Source organism: Hyla sarda, chromosome 2 (assembly GCF_029499605.1).
Source record: "Hyla sarda isolate aHylSar1 chromosome 2, aHylSar1.hap1, whole genome shotgun sequence".
In the NCBI taxonomy this organism is placed as follows: Eukaryota; Metazoa; Chordata; class Amphibia; order Anura; family Hylidae; genus Hyla; species Hyla sarda.
The window spans coordinates 332,672,721-332,693,905 of record NC_079190.1 but is presented as its reverse complement, the minus strand read 5'-3'; the positions used below and the strand labels follow the sequence as shown (position 1 = coordinate 332,693,905).

Sequence of the window (21,185 nt, the reverse complement as noted above, 5' to 3'; positions counted from 1 at the left end):
CCCACATGGCCAATGGAAAATGCATGTAGGGAGATTTGCCATATATGGGCAGTAAGTTTTAAACAAACTTTGCATACATCAAGTATATATACACATAGATATATATCTCAAAGAACAACAACTTTGTACTATATGTTTTTAGACAAAAATGCCTCCTTTTCCACCCTGCCTCCTAAACTCACCATTTAGGGGGAGGGGGATGGGGAGGGGGAGAGGGAGAGGGAGAGAGATTATCAACCCTTTATACACTGCTTACACTATACACTGCTTACACTATACACTGCTTTTATACACTGCTTGGGGAATTCTGTAGTGAAATGTAACTTATTTCCTATCGAAAGGATAGGGGTTAAGTTATAGATCGCGGGGGGTCCAACAGGAACTTAGGGACAACTGAAAATCAGATAGAGTGGGAGATTTAAGAAAACCTGTCCAGAGAATAGGTTGCTGAGTTGCCAATGGCAACCAATCATCAGATCAGATTATTGGTAAAAACAATCTATGTTTATCGAGCAAACAGCATATTTTAGATCCCCCTCCTGACCGTTGCAGCCAAATACTCAATGCACCAGTTACATCAGAATGAACAGAAAGTCATTAATGCTGCAAGTCTTTAGTTGTTGTTGGAGTCACATCTTTTACCACTGGGCCAAGTTAACAAAAAATAAAAAACAAAAGGCCATGGAATTACTGCCACAGAATAAAAGATAACTACTTGACCGTCTTTTATTTTTAGTAATCTGCAGTTTATACTAAGGATTTCAAAATTGTAAGTGAGCCACCTTAAGTAGTAAGACCGATATTTATTGGGGAAAAGGTTTAACGTTTTACGTGTCAGGGCCTTGAATAAACTCACTTTTTAAAGGAAAAGAGTGAAGTAAACATTGAAGGGGATTTGTGTGCAGAAAGCAGATACCAAAAAGCAACAAAGAAACATAAAAATTATAATAAACATATTAGAAGGGGTCAGGAAATCTACTGAAACACATCACATTGCTTTAGGTTTTATGCAAAAAAAGGTTAATGATTTACAAACCTGTGTCTTCTTCTTCGCATATATCATTGGAAATTAAGAGGAGTGGTAACACTAATGCCCAATACTGAGTCATGGCGTTGGGAATTTTCAGTGGGAAATGAGTGTTACTGATAGGTCCAATGGAGATAATGGCTTGTACATCGTAAACACAGCATCACATATTTCTAGAAAGAAAGTTGTAACAGTGAAAAATACTGATGAACAGCAACTCACACACATAATACTCATGAGATGGGTAGTTGCTTAGAAATACAGCTATACATTAATAAAGCATACAAAAGATGGCAATTACATGATAACGTGTAGGGCTTCATCCTGGCTTATCGCCTATTAGTGATGCCCATTCTCTTCCATCAGACGGGCAACTAGCATCTTATATGTGCCCTGCCCAAACCAATGTGCACACTGGGCTCACCGAGCATTACAAGTCTACAAAATATCCTGCAATTTTTCTGTTATAATTTCCTTTCATCGTTTATAGGTCCTTTTACTATTCCAAAAGGAAATCTTTACAATTGTAAAGAGTATAAGATAAAAAAAAATCTACCCAAAATTAAAATATTAATGCATTAATGATTTGTTAAAGCTCAACTGTATTGCAATGCGCCTCTTTTTATTGGCGCATCACAATTTTCCAGTGACATGCGCCTGATTTATAAATCAGGTGGAAAAAAACCCTGTTGGTAGGAATCCATAACATAGGGATAAGAAAAAAAACAATAGTAAATATGGGTCAAAGAGTCTCTGGCTGCTCGATGAATGAAAACACTTTTTAAAGTGGTTGGCCCATGTGTACGAAAAATAATATGTGTACCGCATACATATATGTAAAGGAAGAAAAATGGGCTGTTACTTACATCCCTGTGCAAATATATATATTCCCTATAGATCTCATCACTTCCTGGTTGCTGTTGCCAGCCAACAGAGCACGCACTTTCCCACAATCCCCCTTGCTTACATGCACAGTGGAGACCAACTGCCAATACTCTCAGTAGACTGCAGTTAAATTGAGCATATGTGACCATCTTAGTGGTTCATAACCAAGGGAAGGAGCTTAATTTTACATAAGGCATCAGATAGAACCATTTTACTTAATGGGAAAACCCCTTGACTGGTACATATTAGTGCTAAGAAGGAAAGTGACCTACGATTGGCTGCTTTATTTGTTTTAGGCTTTTTTATTTGTTTCAGCTTGTATTTTACCAGAGCAATTGGGCGTATGGGTTATTAGATCGCCGTGACTGGCTGTTCTATTCTGACCGGCGAATCACGGCACTTCTGTGCCAATCAAGTCTCTGGTGACCCGATAGAATTGAAAATTAAGGTGATTGGTGCTGTCCAAGACAGCACCAATCACCCTTCACTGGCAGGAGGGAGGTGGCACTGATGCCACCTCCCGATAGCCCTGTTTGGTCGGTCGAAGCGACCGATCAATCAGGGCCAGCCGGGAGCAGGGTATATGGATGCCCCCGCTATCCAAGCCAGTGTGCCTCCAGCTATTGCAAAGCTACAAATCCCAGCACGCATTGACAGACCGTGTATGCTGGGAGTTGTAGTTTTGCAACAGCTGGAGGCACAGTGGTGGGGAAACACTAACTCAGTGTCTCTCCACTAATGTGCGTCCAGCTGTTGCAAAACTATGACTTCCAGCATGCATGGTCTGTCAGTGCATGCTTGGAGTTGCAGTTGTGCAACAGCTGAAAGTTCACACATTCCCTCCCCCCCTCCAAAAAAAAAAAAAAAAAATATATATATATATATATATATATATATATATATATATATATAATATAAATGATTAAAAGTACAGGGTACATTTACACGGGTGGGTTTGCAGTCAGTTTCTCGCTGAGAGTTTGAGCTGCAGCTTTTTTCCGCTGTCGCTCAAACACCCAGCGGGAAACATGCTGTAAACCTGCCCGGGTGAATGTACCCTAAAAGTACTACACCACACTACACCTACACAAAATAAGGGTGCATTCACACGGAGTAAATGAAGAGTAATTCACGCTGAAAAATTTACGGGCGGAAAAAAGAATTTGCGATAAATTCGTGCGCAATTCGCGTGCAATTTGCACGGAATTGCGCCCGGACATTGGGGAGAAAGAAGTGAAGGGTTTTTCAGCCATTTCCACGCAAATTGCGTGCAAATTGCCCGCGAATTGCACGCGAATTCCGCGCGAAAACAATGTCGGGCAGGATTTTTTTTACCATTGACTTCAATTGATTTCTGCTAACAGATACCGCTTGAAGAATGAACATGTTCTTTCTTCAAGCGGAACGGAATTCAGCGTCGGAATTCTGCTAGCAGAATTTCCGCAGTGTGAACAGGACAGCAGAAATAATATTAAAGTCAATGGGCAGAGGAGATGTGAATTAATTTGGAGCGGAGAATTCAAGAGGAATTACTCGAGTAAATTCCTCTTGAATTACTCCGTGTGAACGCACCCTAAGGCTAGGTTCACACTACGGAATCTCTGGGCAGAATTTCTGCTGGAGATTTAGCCGGCGGCACTAAGACCGCATGGACTGCATTGCATTATGACCAGTAGGGCACTATGTACCAAACAGTGAGTCTCCATCTGTTGCAAAACTACAACTCCCAGCATGGCAGGACAGTCTTTGATTGTTCAGTCATGCTAGGAGTTGTAGTTTTATAACAGCTGGAGGTTCACTGTTTGGGAAACACTGCCGTAGGGTATTTTCGGTGGAGGGAGCAAACGCCATTCTAGCCTTCCGACAGAGTCCACCTCTGAGGGTGAAAACCTCACTTTGTTCCTCTCTCCCTCCTCATCATCCAGTGAGGATGAGCCCCCTTAGAAGGTGGTGCCGCAGGGTAATGCCAATAGAGATCCCACAATGCTAGCGATTTTGTCTCCCATGTTAGCAACCTTGTCCGGCTTACAATTTTCCATGTCCCCCCATTGAATCCAAATTGATCACACAGTCATCACTGAAATGGACTTTACATCTTTTTTTTCAGTGAGGACATTGTCAATTTGATGGTGGCTCAGAAAAACTTGTATACCCAACAGTTTGTGGCTCAGCACCCCAATACTTTTTTGGCTTGGCCCAATAGATGGACCCCCATCAATGCAGCTGAGATGAGGACATATTGGGTCCTCGTCCTGCATATGACCTGGTCAAGAAACAAAGATTAAGCAATACTGGAGTGGGGGTGTTCTGCACAACGCCGCACTTTACCATATGGTAAATCTAGCGGCTTTGTGGCTGCCCTGTGGCCGGTCACAGAAATATACACCACTTATAGAGGAGGTGTATATTTCTGCCATTTTACGTGTTACAAGTCGGCTCTAAAGTCACATGGGAGGAGGAAGTGCCACCCCCTCCATACGAGACCCTCACAATCCCTGCAACTGTCAGCCGCCCTTGTGCAAATCCCTAATTTGGACCTTAACCCCTTAAGGACCCAGCCAATTTCCAGTGTAGGACCCGGCCATTTTTTGCAAATCTGACCACTGTCAGTTTAAACATTAATAACTCTGGGATGCTTTTACCTTTCATTCTGAATCCAAGATTGTTTTATCGTGACATATTCTACTTTATGTTAGTGGTAAAATTTTGTCGATACTTGCATCATTTCTTGGTGAAAAATTCCAAAATATGATGAAAAAAATGTAACATTTTGCATTTCTTTTTTAATTTGAAGCTCTCTGCTTGTAAGGAAAATAGACATTCCAAATAAATTATATATTGATTCACATATACAATATGTCTACTTTATGTTTGCATCATAAAGTTGACATGTTTTTACTTTTGGAAGACATCAGAGGGCTTCAAAGTATAGCAGCAATTTTCCAATTTTCCCCAAAACTTTCCAAAGAGAAATTTTTCAGGGACCAGTTCAGTTTTGAAGTGGATTTGAAGGGCCTTCTTATTAGAAATACCCAATAAATGACCCCATTATAAAAACTGCACTGCTCAAAGTATCCAAAATGACATTCAAAAGGTTTGTTAACCCTTTAGGTGTTTCACAGGAATAGCAGCAAATTGAAGGAGAAAATTCAAAATCTTTATTTTTTAGACTGGCATGTTCTTGTAGGCCCATATTTTTACATTTTAACAAGGGGTAAAAGGAGAGAAATCTTCCTAAAATGTGTAACCGAATTTCTCTCGAGTAAGGAAATACCTCATATGTGTATGACAAGTGCTCTGTGGGTGCACTAGAGGGCTCAGAAGGGAAGGAGCGACAGTGAGATTTTGGAGAGTGAGTTTTTCTGAAAAAGTTTTTGGGGGCATGTCACATTTAAGAAGCCCCTATGATGCCAGAACAGCAAAAAAAAAAACATGGCCTACTATTTTGGAAACTAAACCCCTCAAGGAACGTAACAAGGGGTACAGTGAGCCTTAACACCCCACAGGTGTTTGACGACTTTTCGTAAAAGTTGGATGTGTAAATGATTTTTTTTTCACTAAATTGCTAGTTTTCCCCCAAATTTTTAATTTTTACAAGGGGTAATAGGAGAAAATGCCACCCAAAATTTGTAACCCCATTTCTTCTGAGTATGTTAATACCCCATATGTGGACGGCAAGTGCTCTGCATGCACACTACAATGCTCAGAAGAGAAGGAATCACATTTGGCTTTTGGAAATCAAATTTAGTTGAAAAGTTTTTTGGGGGGGGCATGTCGTATTTAGGAAGCCCCTATGGTGTCAGAACAGCAAAAAAAAACTACATGGCTTACTATTTTGGAAACTACACACCTCAAAGATTGTAGCAGGGGGTACAGTGAGCCATAACACCCCACAGGTATTTGATGACTTTTGTTAAAGTTGGATGTGTAAATGAAAAAAAAAAATTTCTTCACTGAAATGTAGTTTTCCCCCCAAATTTAACATTTTTACAAGGGGTAATAGTAGAAAGTGACCCCTAACATTTGTAACCCTATTTCTTCTGAGTATGGAAATACCCCATGTGTGGACGTCAAGTGCTCTGCTGGTGAACTACAATGCTTAGAAGAGGAGGAGCGCCATTGAGCTTTTGGAGAGTGAATTTGTTTGGAATGGAAGTCAGGGGCCATGTGCGTTTACAAAGCCCCCCCCCCCCCCCCCCCGTGGTGCCAGAACAGTGGCCCCCCCCCGCCCACATGTGACCCCATTTTGGAAACTACACCCCTCACAGAATGTAATAAGGGGTGCAGTGAGTATTTACACCCCACTGGCGTTTGACAAATTTTTGGAACAGTGGGCTGTGCAAATGAAAAATTACAGTTTTCATTTTCACGGACCACTGTTTCAAAAAATCTGTCAGACACCTATGGGGCGTAAATGCTCACTGTACCCCTTATTACATTAAGTGAGGGGTGTAGTTTCCAAAATGGGGTCACATGTTATGGGGGTCCATTGTTCTGGCACTATGGGGGCTTTGTAAACACACGTGGCCTTCAATTTCGGATAAATTTTCTCTTCAAAAGCCCAATGGCGCTCCTTCTCATCTGAGCATTGTAGTTTGCCCGCAGAGCACTTTACATTCACATATGGGGTATGTTCTTACTCAAAAGAAATGGGGTTACAAATTTTGGGGGGCTTTTTTGATATTTTCCCTTGTGAAAGGAAAAAATTAGGGTAACACCAGCATTTTAGTGAAAACATTTTTTTTTCTCATTTTCTCATTCAACTTTAATAAAAATTCTTCAAACACCTGTGGAGTGTTAAAGCTCATTGTACCCCTTGTTACGTTACGTGAAGGGTGTAGTTTCCAAAATGGGGTCACATGTGGGTATATATTTTTTTGCGTTTATGTCAGAACCGCTGTAAAATCAGCCACCCCTGTGCAAATCACCAATTTACGCCTCAAATGTACATAGTGCGCTCTTACTCCTGAGCCTTGTTGTGCACCCACAGAGCATTTTATGACCACATATGAGGTATTTCCGTACTCAGGAGAAATTAAAAATTTTGGGGTCTTTTTTTCGTTTTACCGCTGTTGTAGACCCCAACTTTTCCTTTTCATAAGAGGTAAAAGGAGAAAAAATACGTCAGGGCTCCGAAGTGAGAGAGCGCCTTGCGCATTTGAGGACTAAATTAGGGATTGCATAGGGGTGGACATAGGGGTATTCTACGCCAGTGATTCCCAAACAGGGTGCCTCCAGCTGTTGCTAAACTACAACTCCCAGCATGTACTGATCGCCAAAGTGCATGCTGGGAGATGTAGTTATGCAACAGCTGGAGGTAAGCAACAACAACTCCCAGCATGCCAAGACAGATGTTTGCTGTTTGGCCATGCTGGGATTTGAAGTTTTGCAACATCTGGAGGGCTACAGTTTAGAGACTACTGCACAGTGATCTCCAAACTGTGGCCCTCCAGATGTTGCAAAGCTACAAATCCCAGCATGCCCACACAGCAAACTGCTGTGTGGGCATGCTAGGAGTTGTAGTTTTACAAGATCTAGAGGGCCACAGTTTAGAGATCACTGCACAGTGATCTCCAAACTGTAGCCCTCCAGCTGTTGCAAAACAACAAATCCCAGCATGCCCACACAACAAATAGCTGTCTGGGTATGCTGGGAGTTGTAGCTTTGCAACATCTGAAGGGCTACAGGTTAGAGACCACTGTATAGTGGTCTCAAACTGTAGCCCTCCAGATGTTGCTAGTCAACTCACCGGCTTCCATCGGATCCAGGGAGCCAGCCGCACGACATTGCAGGTCCGCCGATCCCCGTCGCCCGCTGCCGTCAGATGGGTAAGTGGATCTTCAGTGCCGGTCCTTTGTCGGTTTCCCCGTTCTGCCCCACCTATTGTGGGTGGGCAGAACGGGGAAACCGAAAGTTAACCCCCCGCCCCCGATCTGCTATTGGTCGTCGCTTCTTGACGACCATTAGCAGGGATAGGAGGGGTGGCACCCCTGCCACCTCGCTCCTATCCCTTCAGGGGGATCGTGGGTGTCTTGGACAATCCCAATCCCCCTTATTTTCAGGGTCACCGGGTCACCATAGACCTGTATGACCCGGAATCGCGCAAATCGCAAGTGTGAAATCACCTGCAATTTTGCCAGCATGGGGGTCTAAGGACCCCCCCCCTGGGCATTTGCAGGGGATGCCTGCTGAATGATTTCAGCAGGCATCCCGGTCCGATCCCCGCCCGGCGCGCGGCAGGGACCGGAATTCCCCATGACGTATGCGTGCGTCATAGGTCCTTAAGTACCAGGTTGCCATGACGTACGCGTACGTCAAGGGTCCTTAAAAGGTTAAATGCACATGGCGCTGTCTCCCTCTTGAGCCCTGTCGTATTTCAAGGCAACAGTTTAGGGCCACATATGGAGTATTTCAGTACTTGAGAGAAATTGTGATACAAATTATGGGGAGCTTTTGCTCCTTTTACCCTTTATGAAAAGGAAAGCTTTGGGGCTACACCAACATCACATTTTTTACACTAATATGCTGGTGTTACCCCATATTTTTCATTTTCAAAAGAGGTAAAAGTAAAAAAGACCCCCATAATTTGTTACAGAATTTGTAATTTGTACGAAAATACCCCATATGTGGACATAAAGTGCTCTATGGGTGGACAACATGGCTAAGGAGTGAGAGAGCACCATGTACTGTACATTTGAGGCCTAAATAAGTGATTTGCATTGGAGTAACTGATAGTTGTAGAGGTTTCAACATAAACGCTAAAAAAAAAACTGACAGATTTTTGGAACAGGGGTCCAAAAAAAAAAAGGAATAAGGAGAATGTCATTTTTTTAAAATTTTCACATTCACAGCCCACTGTCCAAAAAATCTGTCAAATGCCTGTGGGGTGTAAATACTCACTGCACCCCTTTGTTATACTTATATTCCTTGAGGGGTGTAGTTTCCAAAATTGGGTCACACTGTTCTGACACAATGGGGGCTGTATAAATGCAGCATGGCCCCCAACATCTATTCCAGCCATATCCTCTCTCCAAAAGTACCTTTACTGCAATGGGAAACAATTTTTTTTATATGAACTGGTGCCAGAAAGTTGTATATCACTTCTATTTAAAAATCTTAACCCTTCCAGAAGGATCTTTTTTTTTTTTTTTCTTTCCGGTTTGACCACAGTGCTCTCTGCTGACACCTCTGTTGTAGCCATGCCCTTTATTGCTTTTGCAGTATTTTGGCAGCAGGGAATAAGCTTTCATTTTAATCCTTCCAGAACATATCAGCAGCTGTATGCTCCACAGGAAGTTCTTTTCTTTTTAAATTTATTTTCTGTCTGACCACAGTGCTCTCTGCTGATACCTATGTCCATGTCAGGAACTGCCCAGAGCAGGACAGGTTTGCTATGGGGATTTGCTCCTACTCTGGCTAGTTCCTAAAATAGACAGAGGTGTCAGCAGAGAGTACTGTGGTCAGACAGAGAGGAAATTCAAAAAGAAAACTTCCTGTGGAGCATATAGCAGCTGATAAGTAATGGAAGGAAAAATATGCAATGAGTATTGTTATAGCCTCATAAACCACACTTGGTGAGTTCTATCCTGCGATTAAACCACAATTGGACTCCACAATTAAAAGATAGTGCTTAATGATAATATTAACCATAAAATAGTAATTACACCACTAGTGAGCCCCATACCATTAAAATATGAGCATAATGTACACCAGTTTCCAAGTGTCATTTCAGACATATAAGGCAACTGGCATATCAAATAGGCACCTGGGTGTCTTTATTTCTCAGGATTTACATGAAGGTTCTCTCATGCCAAATACAAGAAAATACACTGCGCTTATTGTTCTGTTATGTATGACCACAGCAGCAGTATATTGATACAACAATTAATGCACCGCCTTTAACGCGTTTCTGTCAGCTGGTGCTTTCTGACGTCATTTAGTTCAACAGATGCAGCAAACAGATGCAATGTTCAAAAAAGCATATGAGAACACAACCTTTAAAGGAATATATGTATATACAGCCCCTAGTGAATAAGCCTGTAAAAAGAAATGGATACATATATCCTGTAAGAGACGTATTTCCAAGGAATGCGCTTTTTTGCTGCACATTTGTTAGGTATAATGATCAGATATATATCGCCCCTCGCAAGTTGTAATCTCCAGAGAGAAATACCTGTAAGAAAAAAGCAAAAAAAGAAACATTTGCCATTCTCCTGATGCTCAGATTACCTGTGGAGGAATCATTTATACAGCTAAGCTGTTACTCACGGTCATGATGCTCACAATAAAGCTCCGGCGCTGAGCAGAACCTGCTAGAGTGCATAACATGCGCTCTTCAGTACACGCATCTGACCTCATATCCCCTTCCGGCATTGGCGTCATACCTAGACGCCACCCCCGCTTGACATCAGCAGGGAGGCTGTCAGTGATAGCGCGATCACATGCCCACTCGTGATGCAAGTGGATGCTGGCCCGAGTAGATAAGAATAGTAAAACAAACTGAAGGTATGTGGGTTTCTGATGGAAGTTGCAAGGCCCTGACTTTGTACCAGATATACTGCATATATACCAGACAATACCGATCCCAATTCTCTACCTTGATTACTAATCTTTAAGGATACAGTTAGTAGATATTAAATCATGAAGCCTCAATATTGTTTGGATGACAGATAGGAGCGCACATAAAGGTATGATATAGATAAAATGTAGATATATGATCTCCCATAAAATTTTTAAGTTATGGCGAGGTCAGTAGAGGATTATGGACGGACCACAGATCAAAGAAAGAAATTTAACACATGACTGGGGATACAGCGAGGGCCTAAGGGAGGGGATATACTCACCCTACTTGTAGATCCTATTACTTTGACCATAGGCCAAAGCGGGGTGGCCGTCCTAAAAAGGCCGGTCCCACTCTGGAACCTTCTTATGATCCTGTCATATCCCTAGGAATAAGAGATGCTCTTACTCCTAATTGGACTGACTACAGTAACTACCTATCCGCATCTCCCTGCCAAAAAAATGAGCCACTCATTCTAAAAAAGCAACCATAGTTAAATGGCCACAGTCACAATTTTTTTTGTTAAATACAATATTTACTATAAAATATTTAAATACAAGATTACTATAAAATATGCACTGTATAATTGTAAATACATTCAATAATTTTTTTAAATTGATTTAACTTAAAAATCATCCAGTATAAAAGTGGCCACTAGGGGTCCTCACAAAAGAGGCCCACTCCGATCTCTGCCCGACGCTATATGAAAACAGACAGTGGCAACTCTCCTGGTCTGTCGGAATACAGGAAATGAGGATGGGCTTTAAGAGGCTCTGTGGCCTGTCACTCAGCACAAGAAACAGAGGGAGGCATGCAATCGCGCGCTGGGTGCCCTGCTGCAGCTGCTCGTCTGTTACAGGTACTTCCTGGGGCTATAGCTCTATCCCAGTCAGAGTAAACGACTGGCTGTGATTTGTAGTCCCATTATGCAATATGTAAGAGGAGCAGAGGATTATGTATATTATCCTTTGCTTTGCTTTCATATAGCATTAGATATTGTGTGTAGGGGACTACAAATCCCAGCCAGTCATGCATTATGTAAGAGGATATATATATATATATATATATATATACTGCTCGAAAAAATAAAGGGAACACTAAGATAACACATCCTAGATCTGAATGAATGAACTAATCATATGAAATACTTTCATATTTACATAGTTGAATGTGCTCACAACTAAATCACACAAAAATTATCAATGGAAATCAAATTTATCAACCCATGGAGGTCTGGATAAGGAGTCACACTCAAAATCAAAGTGGAAAACCACACTACAGGCTGATCCAACTTTGATGTAATGTCCTTAAAACAAGTCAAAATGAGTCTCAGTAGTGTGTGTGGCCTCTACGTGCCCATATGACCTCCCTACAATGCCTGGGCATGCTCCTGATGAGGTGGCGGATGGTCTCCTGAGGGATGTCCTCCCATATTTGGACTAAAGCATCTGCCAACTCCTGGACAGTCTGTGGTGCAACATGGCGTTAGTGGATGGAGCGAAACATGATGTCCCAGATGTGTTCAATCGGATTCAGGTCTGGGAAACAGGCAGGCCAGTCCATAGCATCAGTGCCTTCCTATTGCAGGAACTGCTGACAAACTCCTGCCACATTAGGTCTAGCATTGTCTTGCATTAGGAGGAATCCAGGGCCAACCGCACCAGCATATGGTCTCACAAGGAGTCTGAGGATCTCATCTCAGTACCTGATGGCAGTTAGGCTTCCTCTGGCAAGCACATGGAGGGCTGACCCCAAAGAAATGCCACCCTACACCATTACTGACCCACCGCCAAACCGGTCAGGCTGGAGGATGTTGCAGGCAGCAGAACGTTCCCCACGGCGTCTCCAGACTATGTCACATCTGCTCAGTGTGAATCTGCTTTCATTTGTGAAGAGCACAGGGCACCAGTGGCAACTTTGCCAATCTTGGTGTTCTCTGGCAAATGCCAAACGTCCTGCACAGTGTTGGGCTGTAAGCACCACCCCACCTGTGGACGTCGGGCCCTCATACCACCCTCATGGAGTCTGTTTCTGACCGTTTGAGTGGACACATGCACATTTGTGGCCTGCTGGAGGTCATTTTGCAGGGCTCTGGCAGTGCTCCTCCTTGCACAAAGGCGGAGGTAGCGGTCCTTCTGCTGGGTTATTGCCCTACTACTGCCTCCTCCACGTCTCCTGATGTACTGGCCTGTCTCCTGGTAGCGCCTCGATGATCTGGACACTACACTGACAGACACAACAAACCTTCTTGCCACAGTTCGCATTGATGGGGCATCCTGGATGAGCTACACTACCTGAGCCACTTGTGTGAGTTGTAGACTCTGTCTCATGCTACCACTAGAGGGAAAGCACCACCAGCATTTAAAAGTGACCAAAACATCAGCCAGGAAACATAGGAACTAAGAAGTGGTCTGTGGTCACCACCTGCAGAACCACTCCTTTATTGGGGGTGTCTTGCTTATTGTCTATAATTTCCACCTATTGTCTGTTCCATTTTCACAACAGCATGTGAAATTGATTGTCAATCAGTGTTGCTTCCTGAGTGGACAGTGTGATTTCACAGAAGTGTGATTGACTTGAAGTTACATTGTGTTGTTTAAGTGTTTCCTTTATTTTTTTTGAGCAGTGCAATAGTGTGTATATATATATATATATATATATATATATATATATATATATATATATATATATATATATATATACAGTACAGGCCAAAAGTTTGGACATACCTTCTCATTCAAATAGTTTTCTATATATTTGTAGATTCACACTGAAGGCATCAAAACTATGAATTAACACATGTGGAATTATAGACATAACAAAAAAGTGTGAAACAACTGAAAATATGTCATATTCTAGGTTCTAGCCACCTTTTGCTTTGATTACTGCTTTGCACACTCTTGGCATTCTCTTGATGAGCTTCAAGAGGTAGTCACCTGAAATGGTCTTCCAACAGTCTTGAAGGAGTTCCCAGAGATGCTTAGCACTTGTTGGCACTTTTGCCTTCATTGGGTTCAGCTCTGGTGACTGTGGAGGCCAGGTTATCTGGCACAGCACCCCATCACTCTCCTTCTTGGTCAAATAGCCCTTACACAGCCTGGAGGTGTATTTGGGGTCATTGTCCTGTTGAAAAATAAATGATGGTGCAACTAAACGCAAACCGTATGGAATAGCATGCCGCTGCAAGATGCTGTGGTAGCCATGCTGGTTCAGTATGCCTTCAATTTTGAATAAATCCCCAACAGTGTCACCAGCAAAGCACCCCCACACCATCACACCTCCTCCTCCATGCTTCACGGTGGGAACAAGGCATGTACAGTCCATCTGTTCACCTTTTCTGCGTTGCACAAAGACTCGGTGGTTGGAACCAAAGATCTCAAATTTGGACTCATCAGACCAAAGCACAGATTTCCACTGGTCTAATGTCCATTCCTTGTGTTCTTTAGCCCAAACAAGTCTCTTCTGCTTGTTGCCTGTCCTTAGCAGTGGTTTCCTAGCAGATATTCAACCATGAAGGCCTGATTCACACAGTCTCCTCTTAACAGTTGTTCTAGAGATGTGTCTGCTGCTAGAACTCTGTGTGACATTGACCTGGTCTCTAATCTGAGCTGCTGTTAACCTGCGATTTCTGAGGCTGGTGACTGGGATGAACTTATCCTCCGCAGCAGAGGTGACTCTTGGTCTTCCTTTCCTGGGGCGGTCCACATGTGAGCCAGTTTCTTGTAGCTCTTGATAGTTTTTGTGACTGCACTTGGAGACACTTTCCACCTAGAATATGACATATTTTCAGTTGTTTCACACTTTTTTGTTAAGTCTATAATTCCACATGTGTTAATTCATAGTTTTGATGCCTTCAGTTTGAATCTACAATTCTCGTAGTCATGAAAATAAAGAAAACTCTTTGAAGGAGAAGGTATGTCCAAACTTTTGGTCTGTACTGTATATATATATATATATATATATATATATATATATATATATTGTCCTCTGCTCCTCTTACATAATGCACGACTGGCTGGGATTTATAGTCCCCTACACACAATATCTTATGCAATATGAGAGCGGAGCAGAGGATTAATATATAAATATATATAGTATGTACACCGCTACCCCAGTCAGAGTCACTGCACGATTGGCTTGGGTTTGTAGTCCCCTACACACATTATCTTATGCAATATGAAAGAGGAGCAGAGGATTATATATATATATATATATATATATATATATATATATATATTATCCTCTGCTCCTCTTTCATGTTGTATGTGTGTGTGTGTGTACATATATATATATATATATGTATTATGTATAGGGAACTACAAATCCAGAGAGGAAAGGGTTACAGAGCAGCCTGCAGTGATTGACACACAGAGCAGTCTGCAGTGATTGACACATAGTAAGAGAGGAAGTTTAGTCATGTAGAGTGAGGGCAGGAGAGGGACATGCCCCCTGCCTTTGAGAAGATGAGAATTTAGACTACAACTGATATAAGCTGTTTTTACTAGAAATACAGGGGCAAAACACATAAAACGTACATGATCAGGGTGAGGTACTGAGAAACCATAACAGTTTTTATTTTCTGGGGGATATGATAGGTACGCTTTAAGTTGTTCGTTCAGGCCTCCTTGGGCGACTGTCCCCAATTCAAAAATACAGCAGCTCTCCCTCTGTAGGAGGAGCCTATCAAGGTCTCCTCTCCCGGGATGTCTCTGTTTCATGTCTATGTCCATAAATTTCAGACAAGATACTTCCCCACTATGATGAGTATTAACGTGATTGGCAATGGGCGTATCCCGACCATTGCGAATATCCCCTATATGTTCTAGTATTCTCTTGCGCATCTCATGTATAGTCTTCCCTACATAGAGAAGCGGCCATGTACCGGTTGCTACATAGATAACTCCTTTAGAGGAGCAGTTGGTAGAGTTCTTGATCAATTTTCTATGTCCCAGTACATATTTGGTTTTACTCACGAAATTACGCTCTACAATGACCGCAAGAGAAACACCCAGGGGGAGGGGAACATCTATTGAGCCACGTTGTGGGTTTGGGATCAGTCGCCAGATGACTCTGTACCAAATGGTCACCAATTCTCTGCCCCTTTCTGTAAGTGTTCTGTGGTCTGTCTCCAATTGCCTCCAACAGATCGGTGTCCATTCTTAGGATATATAAAACGAATTTCCTTGGGGAAATGAATCCCCTCAGGGATAACCCTGACTAAAGGCACCCAAATCAATTATAAAACCTAACTTTTATTGCATTTTAATTTAAACTAATGTTAGTGCTAATTGGCCACTAGGTGGCAGTGGTGCCCTTAATGAAAAAGCCATCTCAAGGCGAAACATCAGAAAGGAGGGAAATAAGATTTTAGAGCAGCACTGTCATATGGTCTATGAGAAATAGAAAATACTGAAAGTCAGCTGGTAATAAGAAACAATAACTCAGCCAGCTTGTTTCCTTAATGCTGGATGCATAACTGAAAAAGTATATACTGGCTTAAATGAGCCAGCAGGCTGTTGAAAACGAACAAAATCAGTAAACCCATTAATGCCAGTTAGCATACGGAAAATATTTGAACACATATGTACAGTGTTGGAATTTTAATACACCACTGCCACCTAGTGGCCAATGAGCACTCATATTAGTTTAAATTAAAATGCAATAAAAGTTAAGTTTTATAATTGATTTGGGTGCCTTTAGTCAGGGTTATCCCTGAGGGGATTAATTTCCCCAAGGAAATTCGTTGTATATATTAGTTGCCCAGAGACACCCAAGGGGAGCTTTTTCTGGTTATTAGTGCATTCCTAGGATATGCCTGTATCTTGTAATAATGCTCCTGATCTTACTTTCAGCCCTATCATAGGTCCCTATGATCCTTAAAGGGCCTGAGGTGGATGTTTGTGGTTTGGGAGTCAATAATTGATCACGTGGGGTATGCAATGCTCCTTTGTATGCCCGCATCAACGTGAATTCGGGGAAATCACTATCTCTAAGGCGGTTCCACATATCTTGTGCTTGGCGCTTGTACTCAGTCACCTCCGAGCAAATCCTCCTGAATTGGAGGTACTGCACTGCCCCCTGTGTATCCCCTTTTTGAGGGGCCCTGGGTTGCAGCTCTCCCACCTCAAAAGGCTATTGGTAGAGGTTTCTTTACGGTGCACTGTACTCTGCAGGACCCCAGTCTGTCCTCTAGAGATTTTTACATCTAGGAATGCCAGTTCCCTTTTGGGCATTTCATATGTGAAGAAAAGGCCTAATTGGTGCTGGTTCAAGGACTAAACAAAGCCCTCAAAATCTCTTTCAGACCCCCCCCCCCCCTAATAGGATGAACACATCATCAATAACACAAAAAGAGAAGTAAGTGAAGTGGCACCGGTACCTGTGCAAATTCAGCTCCACGAGATGGACGGTAGAACACTCGGACACAAAACCAGATCAAATCAGCTGGTGGTGGTGCTAGGACAATAGGAGACCCAGTCAACACAAGTATAGAACAAAAGAAAAACAGGCGTCCTGTACTCACCATCAAAATTCTGATCAAACAGCTCCCATCTCGGGCTGGTCAGTCCGGCATGTCAAGCAAAGATAGTGTAGGGCGTCATCAATAACTCTAACCCAAAGTAGGGCATATTCACTAAAGCTCTCTCTCTCATCGGAGAAAGTAGTTGTGGCCTCCCACCAACCCAGGACCATGTTTGCATATGAGGGAGCACAGGGGATCCCCATGGCTGTGCCCCTGAGTTGGTGGTAGGTGTGGCCATAAAACAAGTAGTTCCTAGTTAGAATAAAGTTCAGTAATTCCAGGATAAAGCTGTATGTTCTGAGAATTTAACCCCCCTGGATGACAAAAAAAATATGCCACAGCCCGCAGACCTACTTTCATGATGAACTGATGAGTAAAGAGCTTCCACGTCAAACAGTGTTGACTCCTCAACTGTCATATCTTCAATTTTCTATAGAAGATCCATTGTATCACACATATATGATGGTAAAGTGAGTACAAACTGTCACAGAATCTTGTTAATATGAACCCCCACGTTCTGGCACAGACCCCCAATACCAGATACAATTGGTCTCCCCTTTAGGGGGGTGAGTCCTTTGTGGACTTTAGGGAGTGCATAGAACGTGGGGGTTACAGGACAAGATGGAATGAGAAAGTCTCTTTCATTCTCATCAACTAGATTTTTTTCAAATACTTTATTTACAATGGTTACTAACTCAAGTTTGTAACAGTTAAGTGGGGTCTGCAGACTAATTTCTGCTGACCTCCCACTATCTTTGAAAATTGTTGGGAGATCATATATCTACTTTTTATCCTATATCCTATCTGTCACCTGAGAAGTATTGAGGCTTCATAATTTCATATCTACTAACTCTATCCCTAAAGATTAGTAATCAAGGTAGAGTATTGGGATTGGCAGGTCATTCCCTGAACCTCCTTGTCTGGTATACATGCAGTATATCTGGTACAAAGTCAGGGCCTTGCAACTTCCATCAGAAACCCATATACATTCAATTTGTTCTACTACCCTTATCTACTCGGACCAGCATCCACTTGCATCACGAGTGGGCGTGTGATCACTGACGGCCTCCCTGCTGATGTCAAGCGGGGGTGGCGTCTAGGTATGACGCCAATGCCGGAAGGGGATATGAGGTCAGACGCGTGTACTGACCAGTGCATGTTACGGCTCCCTGCACACTAGCAGAGCTTTATTGTGAGCATTGTGACCGTGAGTAAGAGCTTAGCTGTGTAAATGATTCTTCCACAGGTAATCTGAGCATCAGGAGAATGGCAAATGTTTCTTTTTTGCTTTTTTCTTACAGGTATTTCTCTCTGGAGATTACAACTTGCGAGGGGCGATATATATCTGATCATTATACCCAACAAATGTGCAGCAAAAAAGCGCATTCCTTGGAAATACGTCTCTTACAGGATATATGTATCCATTTCTTTTTACAGGCTTATTCACTAGGGGCTGTATATACATATATTCCTTTACAGGTTGTGTTCTCATATGCTTTTTTGAACATTGCATCTATTTGCTGCATCTGTTGAACTAAATGATGTCAGAAAGCACCAGCTGACAGAAACGCGTTAAAGGCGGTGCATTAATTTACTTGTTGTATCAATATACTGCTGCTGTGATCATACATAAGCGCAGTGTATTTTCTTGTATTTGGCATGAGAGAACCTTCATGTAAATCCTGAGAAATAAAGACACTCAGGTACCTATTTGATATGCCAGTTGCCTTATATGTCTGAAACGACACTTGGCAACTGGTGTACTTTATGATCATATTTTAATGGTATGGGGCTTATTATCATTAAAAGTTACATTTTAAGCACTATCCTTTAATTTTGGAATCCAATTTAAGTACTGGAAAGATTAAGATTTTTTAATAGAAGTAATTTACAGATCTTAAAATAAGGTGCAGCTCACAACAAAAGGACCGAGGTAGTTTAAGCTCTAGCCGGACCCCACCGGCATCAAAATAGAAATATAGTCAAAGTAATAGCTTATACCTCTAGGACCTCACCAAACCTTGGTGCATAATGATAGGAGTGGAAATAAATTTTAATATAACAGCGTTACTAATATAACATTTTATTTAAAAATAAATATAAAATATAAACAAATTTACACATTTGTCTGGCACTGTTAAATGATAATCCCACTGGGCCCTAGTGGGATATCAATAATGGATTATTGAGATGGATTATTAGTATATTGTCCAGTAATCTGATACTCCGGTGTATATGGAGAAAGTCCGTTAATCCGCAAAAAAAAATTAGTGAAAGTCCTGTTTTGTAGCAGAATAATTAAGTGCACTTAAAAAAATAAAGTCAATCTCCAGATAAAAGATATATAAGGTGTTATGAATGATGTTTCTCACCACTGGTCCTGGCGGCTCAATGATCCTCTGTTGTAAATCACAGTCCCACACTCCTCTCATGCCCCGATGGCAAGGGGGCACGGCGGTCTCACGTCTCCCTCGCAGCCCCGATGGCAGGGGGGCGCAGTGTGATGTCTGGTTCCGCAAGCTCCGGTGGCAGGGGAGCGCGATGCAATGTTCCGTGCTATAAGCTGCACTCGCTCACCGGCTGCCTCTCGATTGTGTTACACTGACACTCCGGCAAGAGTGTGAGTAAGCACGGGAGCGATAGTGAGTCTGGCGGCAATGGTGCATTCGGGAGCGGTAGTAGGTCCGGGGATGGCGTCCAACGTGAAGACTTAGGCTGCGGGAGACGGTTGGACGCCGTGCGGTGGTCAGAGGGGAACCCCATCATAGAAATCCAAACAGCTCAAAACTGGAGTTCAAGCCTTTTGGTTCCATCGATCCAAATTCATAAATCATTTTACTCTCAGCCCTAGACATTTTGATCATATGGCTACTCCCCCTCCAGTCTGGTTTAATAACTTGGAGTCCTACAAATTTTAGATTTGATGGATCTCTATTATGTGTTATTGAAAAATGTGTTGATAGTGGGTGTTTTAAATCTCCTTTTTTTATATTGTTGATATGTTCTGCTATTCGTAATTTCAATGTTCTTTTTGTTCTCCCCACATACTGTTTTTTACATTCTAAAATGTATATGACTCCTTTTGTATTACATGTAATGCAGTCATCTATTTTCCATATAAAATTGTTAGTCCAAGATTTAACTTCCACTGTTTTTTTTGGATCTGGAGTAGTATTACAATTATTGCATACTCCACAACGGAAAAAGCCTTTAGTGGAAAGCCAGGTTTTACTGTATTTGTTAGTTGTAGGTGGTTTTATAGAGGGGGCAACTGTTATCCCCAAATTCGGCGCCTTCGTGTATATGATAGGGGGGGGTGGTGTGGTAATGATTCTCCTATGATTTTGTCTTGTCTTACTATTTCCCAATACTTCAGAATCACTTTCTCTAGCTTTTTATGTGAACTGTTCAATGGCAAAATTATTCTAAATTCCGGTGTTTCTTTTTGCATATTTTTATTGTCTACAGTGAAAAAGGTTGTTCTGTCTAATGATTTTACTTTGTCTAAAGATTGTTTTAGGGTCTCGTCGGAATAACCCTTATCTATGAATTGTTTAGTAAGAACCTCAGCCTCCTCCAAGAAGGTGTCATTGTTGGTACAATTGCGCTTTAAGCGCCAATACTGTCCAGTTGGCATATTAACCCCTTAACGACGCAGGACGTATATTTACGTCCTGCGCCGGCTCCCGCGATATGAAGCGGGATTGCGCCGCGATCCCGCATCATATCGCGTCGGTCCCGGCGCTCATCAATGGCCGGGACCCGCGGCTAATACCACACATCACCGATCGCGGCGATGTGCGGTATTAACCCTTTAGAAGCGGCGGTCAAAGCTGACCGCCGCTTCTAAAGTGAAAGTGAAAGTGACCCGACTGCTTATGGGACCTATAACACTGCAAAAAAAATGTTTAAAAAAAGTGTAAAACAGTGTAAAAGAAATGTAAATAAACATATGTGGTATCGCCGCATGCGTAAATGTCCGAACTATAAAAATGTATCATTAATTAAACCGCACGGTCAATGGCGTACGCGCAAAAAAATTCCAAAGTCAAAGCGCATTTTTGGTCACTTTTTATACCATTAAAAAATGAATAAAAAGTGATCAAAAAGTCCGATCAAAACAAAAATCATACCGATAAAAACTTCAGATCACGGCGCAAAAAATGAGTCCTCATACCGCCCTGTACATG

General features: G+C 42.2%; 1 protein-coding gene across 5 annotated transcripts in view; it reads right to left on the bottom strand.

Annotated features, from left to right (window-relative positions):
- Window positions 1–21,185, bottom strand: part of LOC130356430 (uncharacterized) — a 628,644-nt gene that overhangs the window by 87,188 nt on the left and 520,271 nt on the right. For 3 of the 5 annotated variants that reach the window (XM_056557979.1, XM_056557977.1, XM_056557978.1), the window contains one exon: window positions 1,037–1,200. In XM_056557979.1, the coding sequence (XP_056413954.1) occupies window positions 1,037–1,109 (73 nt within the window). In that variant the 5' untranslated portion in view covers window positions 1,110–1,200. Of the gene's footprint in view, window positions 1–1,036; window positions 1,201–1,893; window positions 2,024–21,185 lie in introns of those variants that run through there. The other 2 variants (XM_056557980.1, XM_056557976.1) reach the window with 1 other exon arrangement.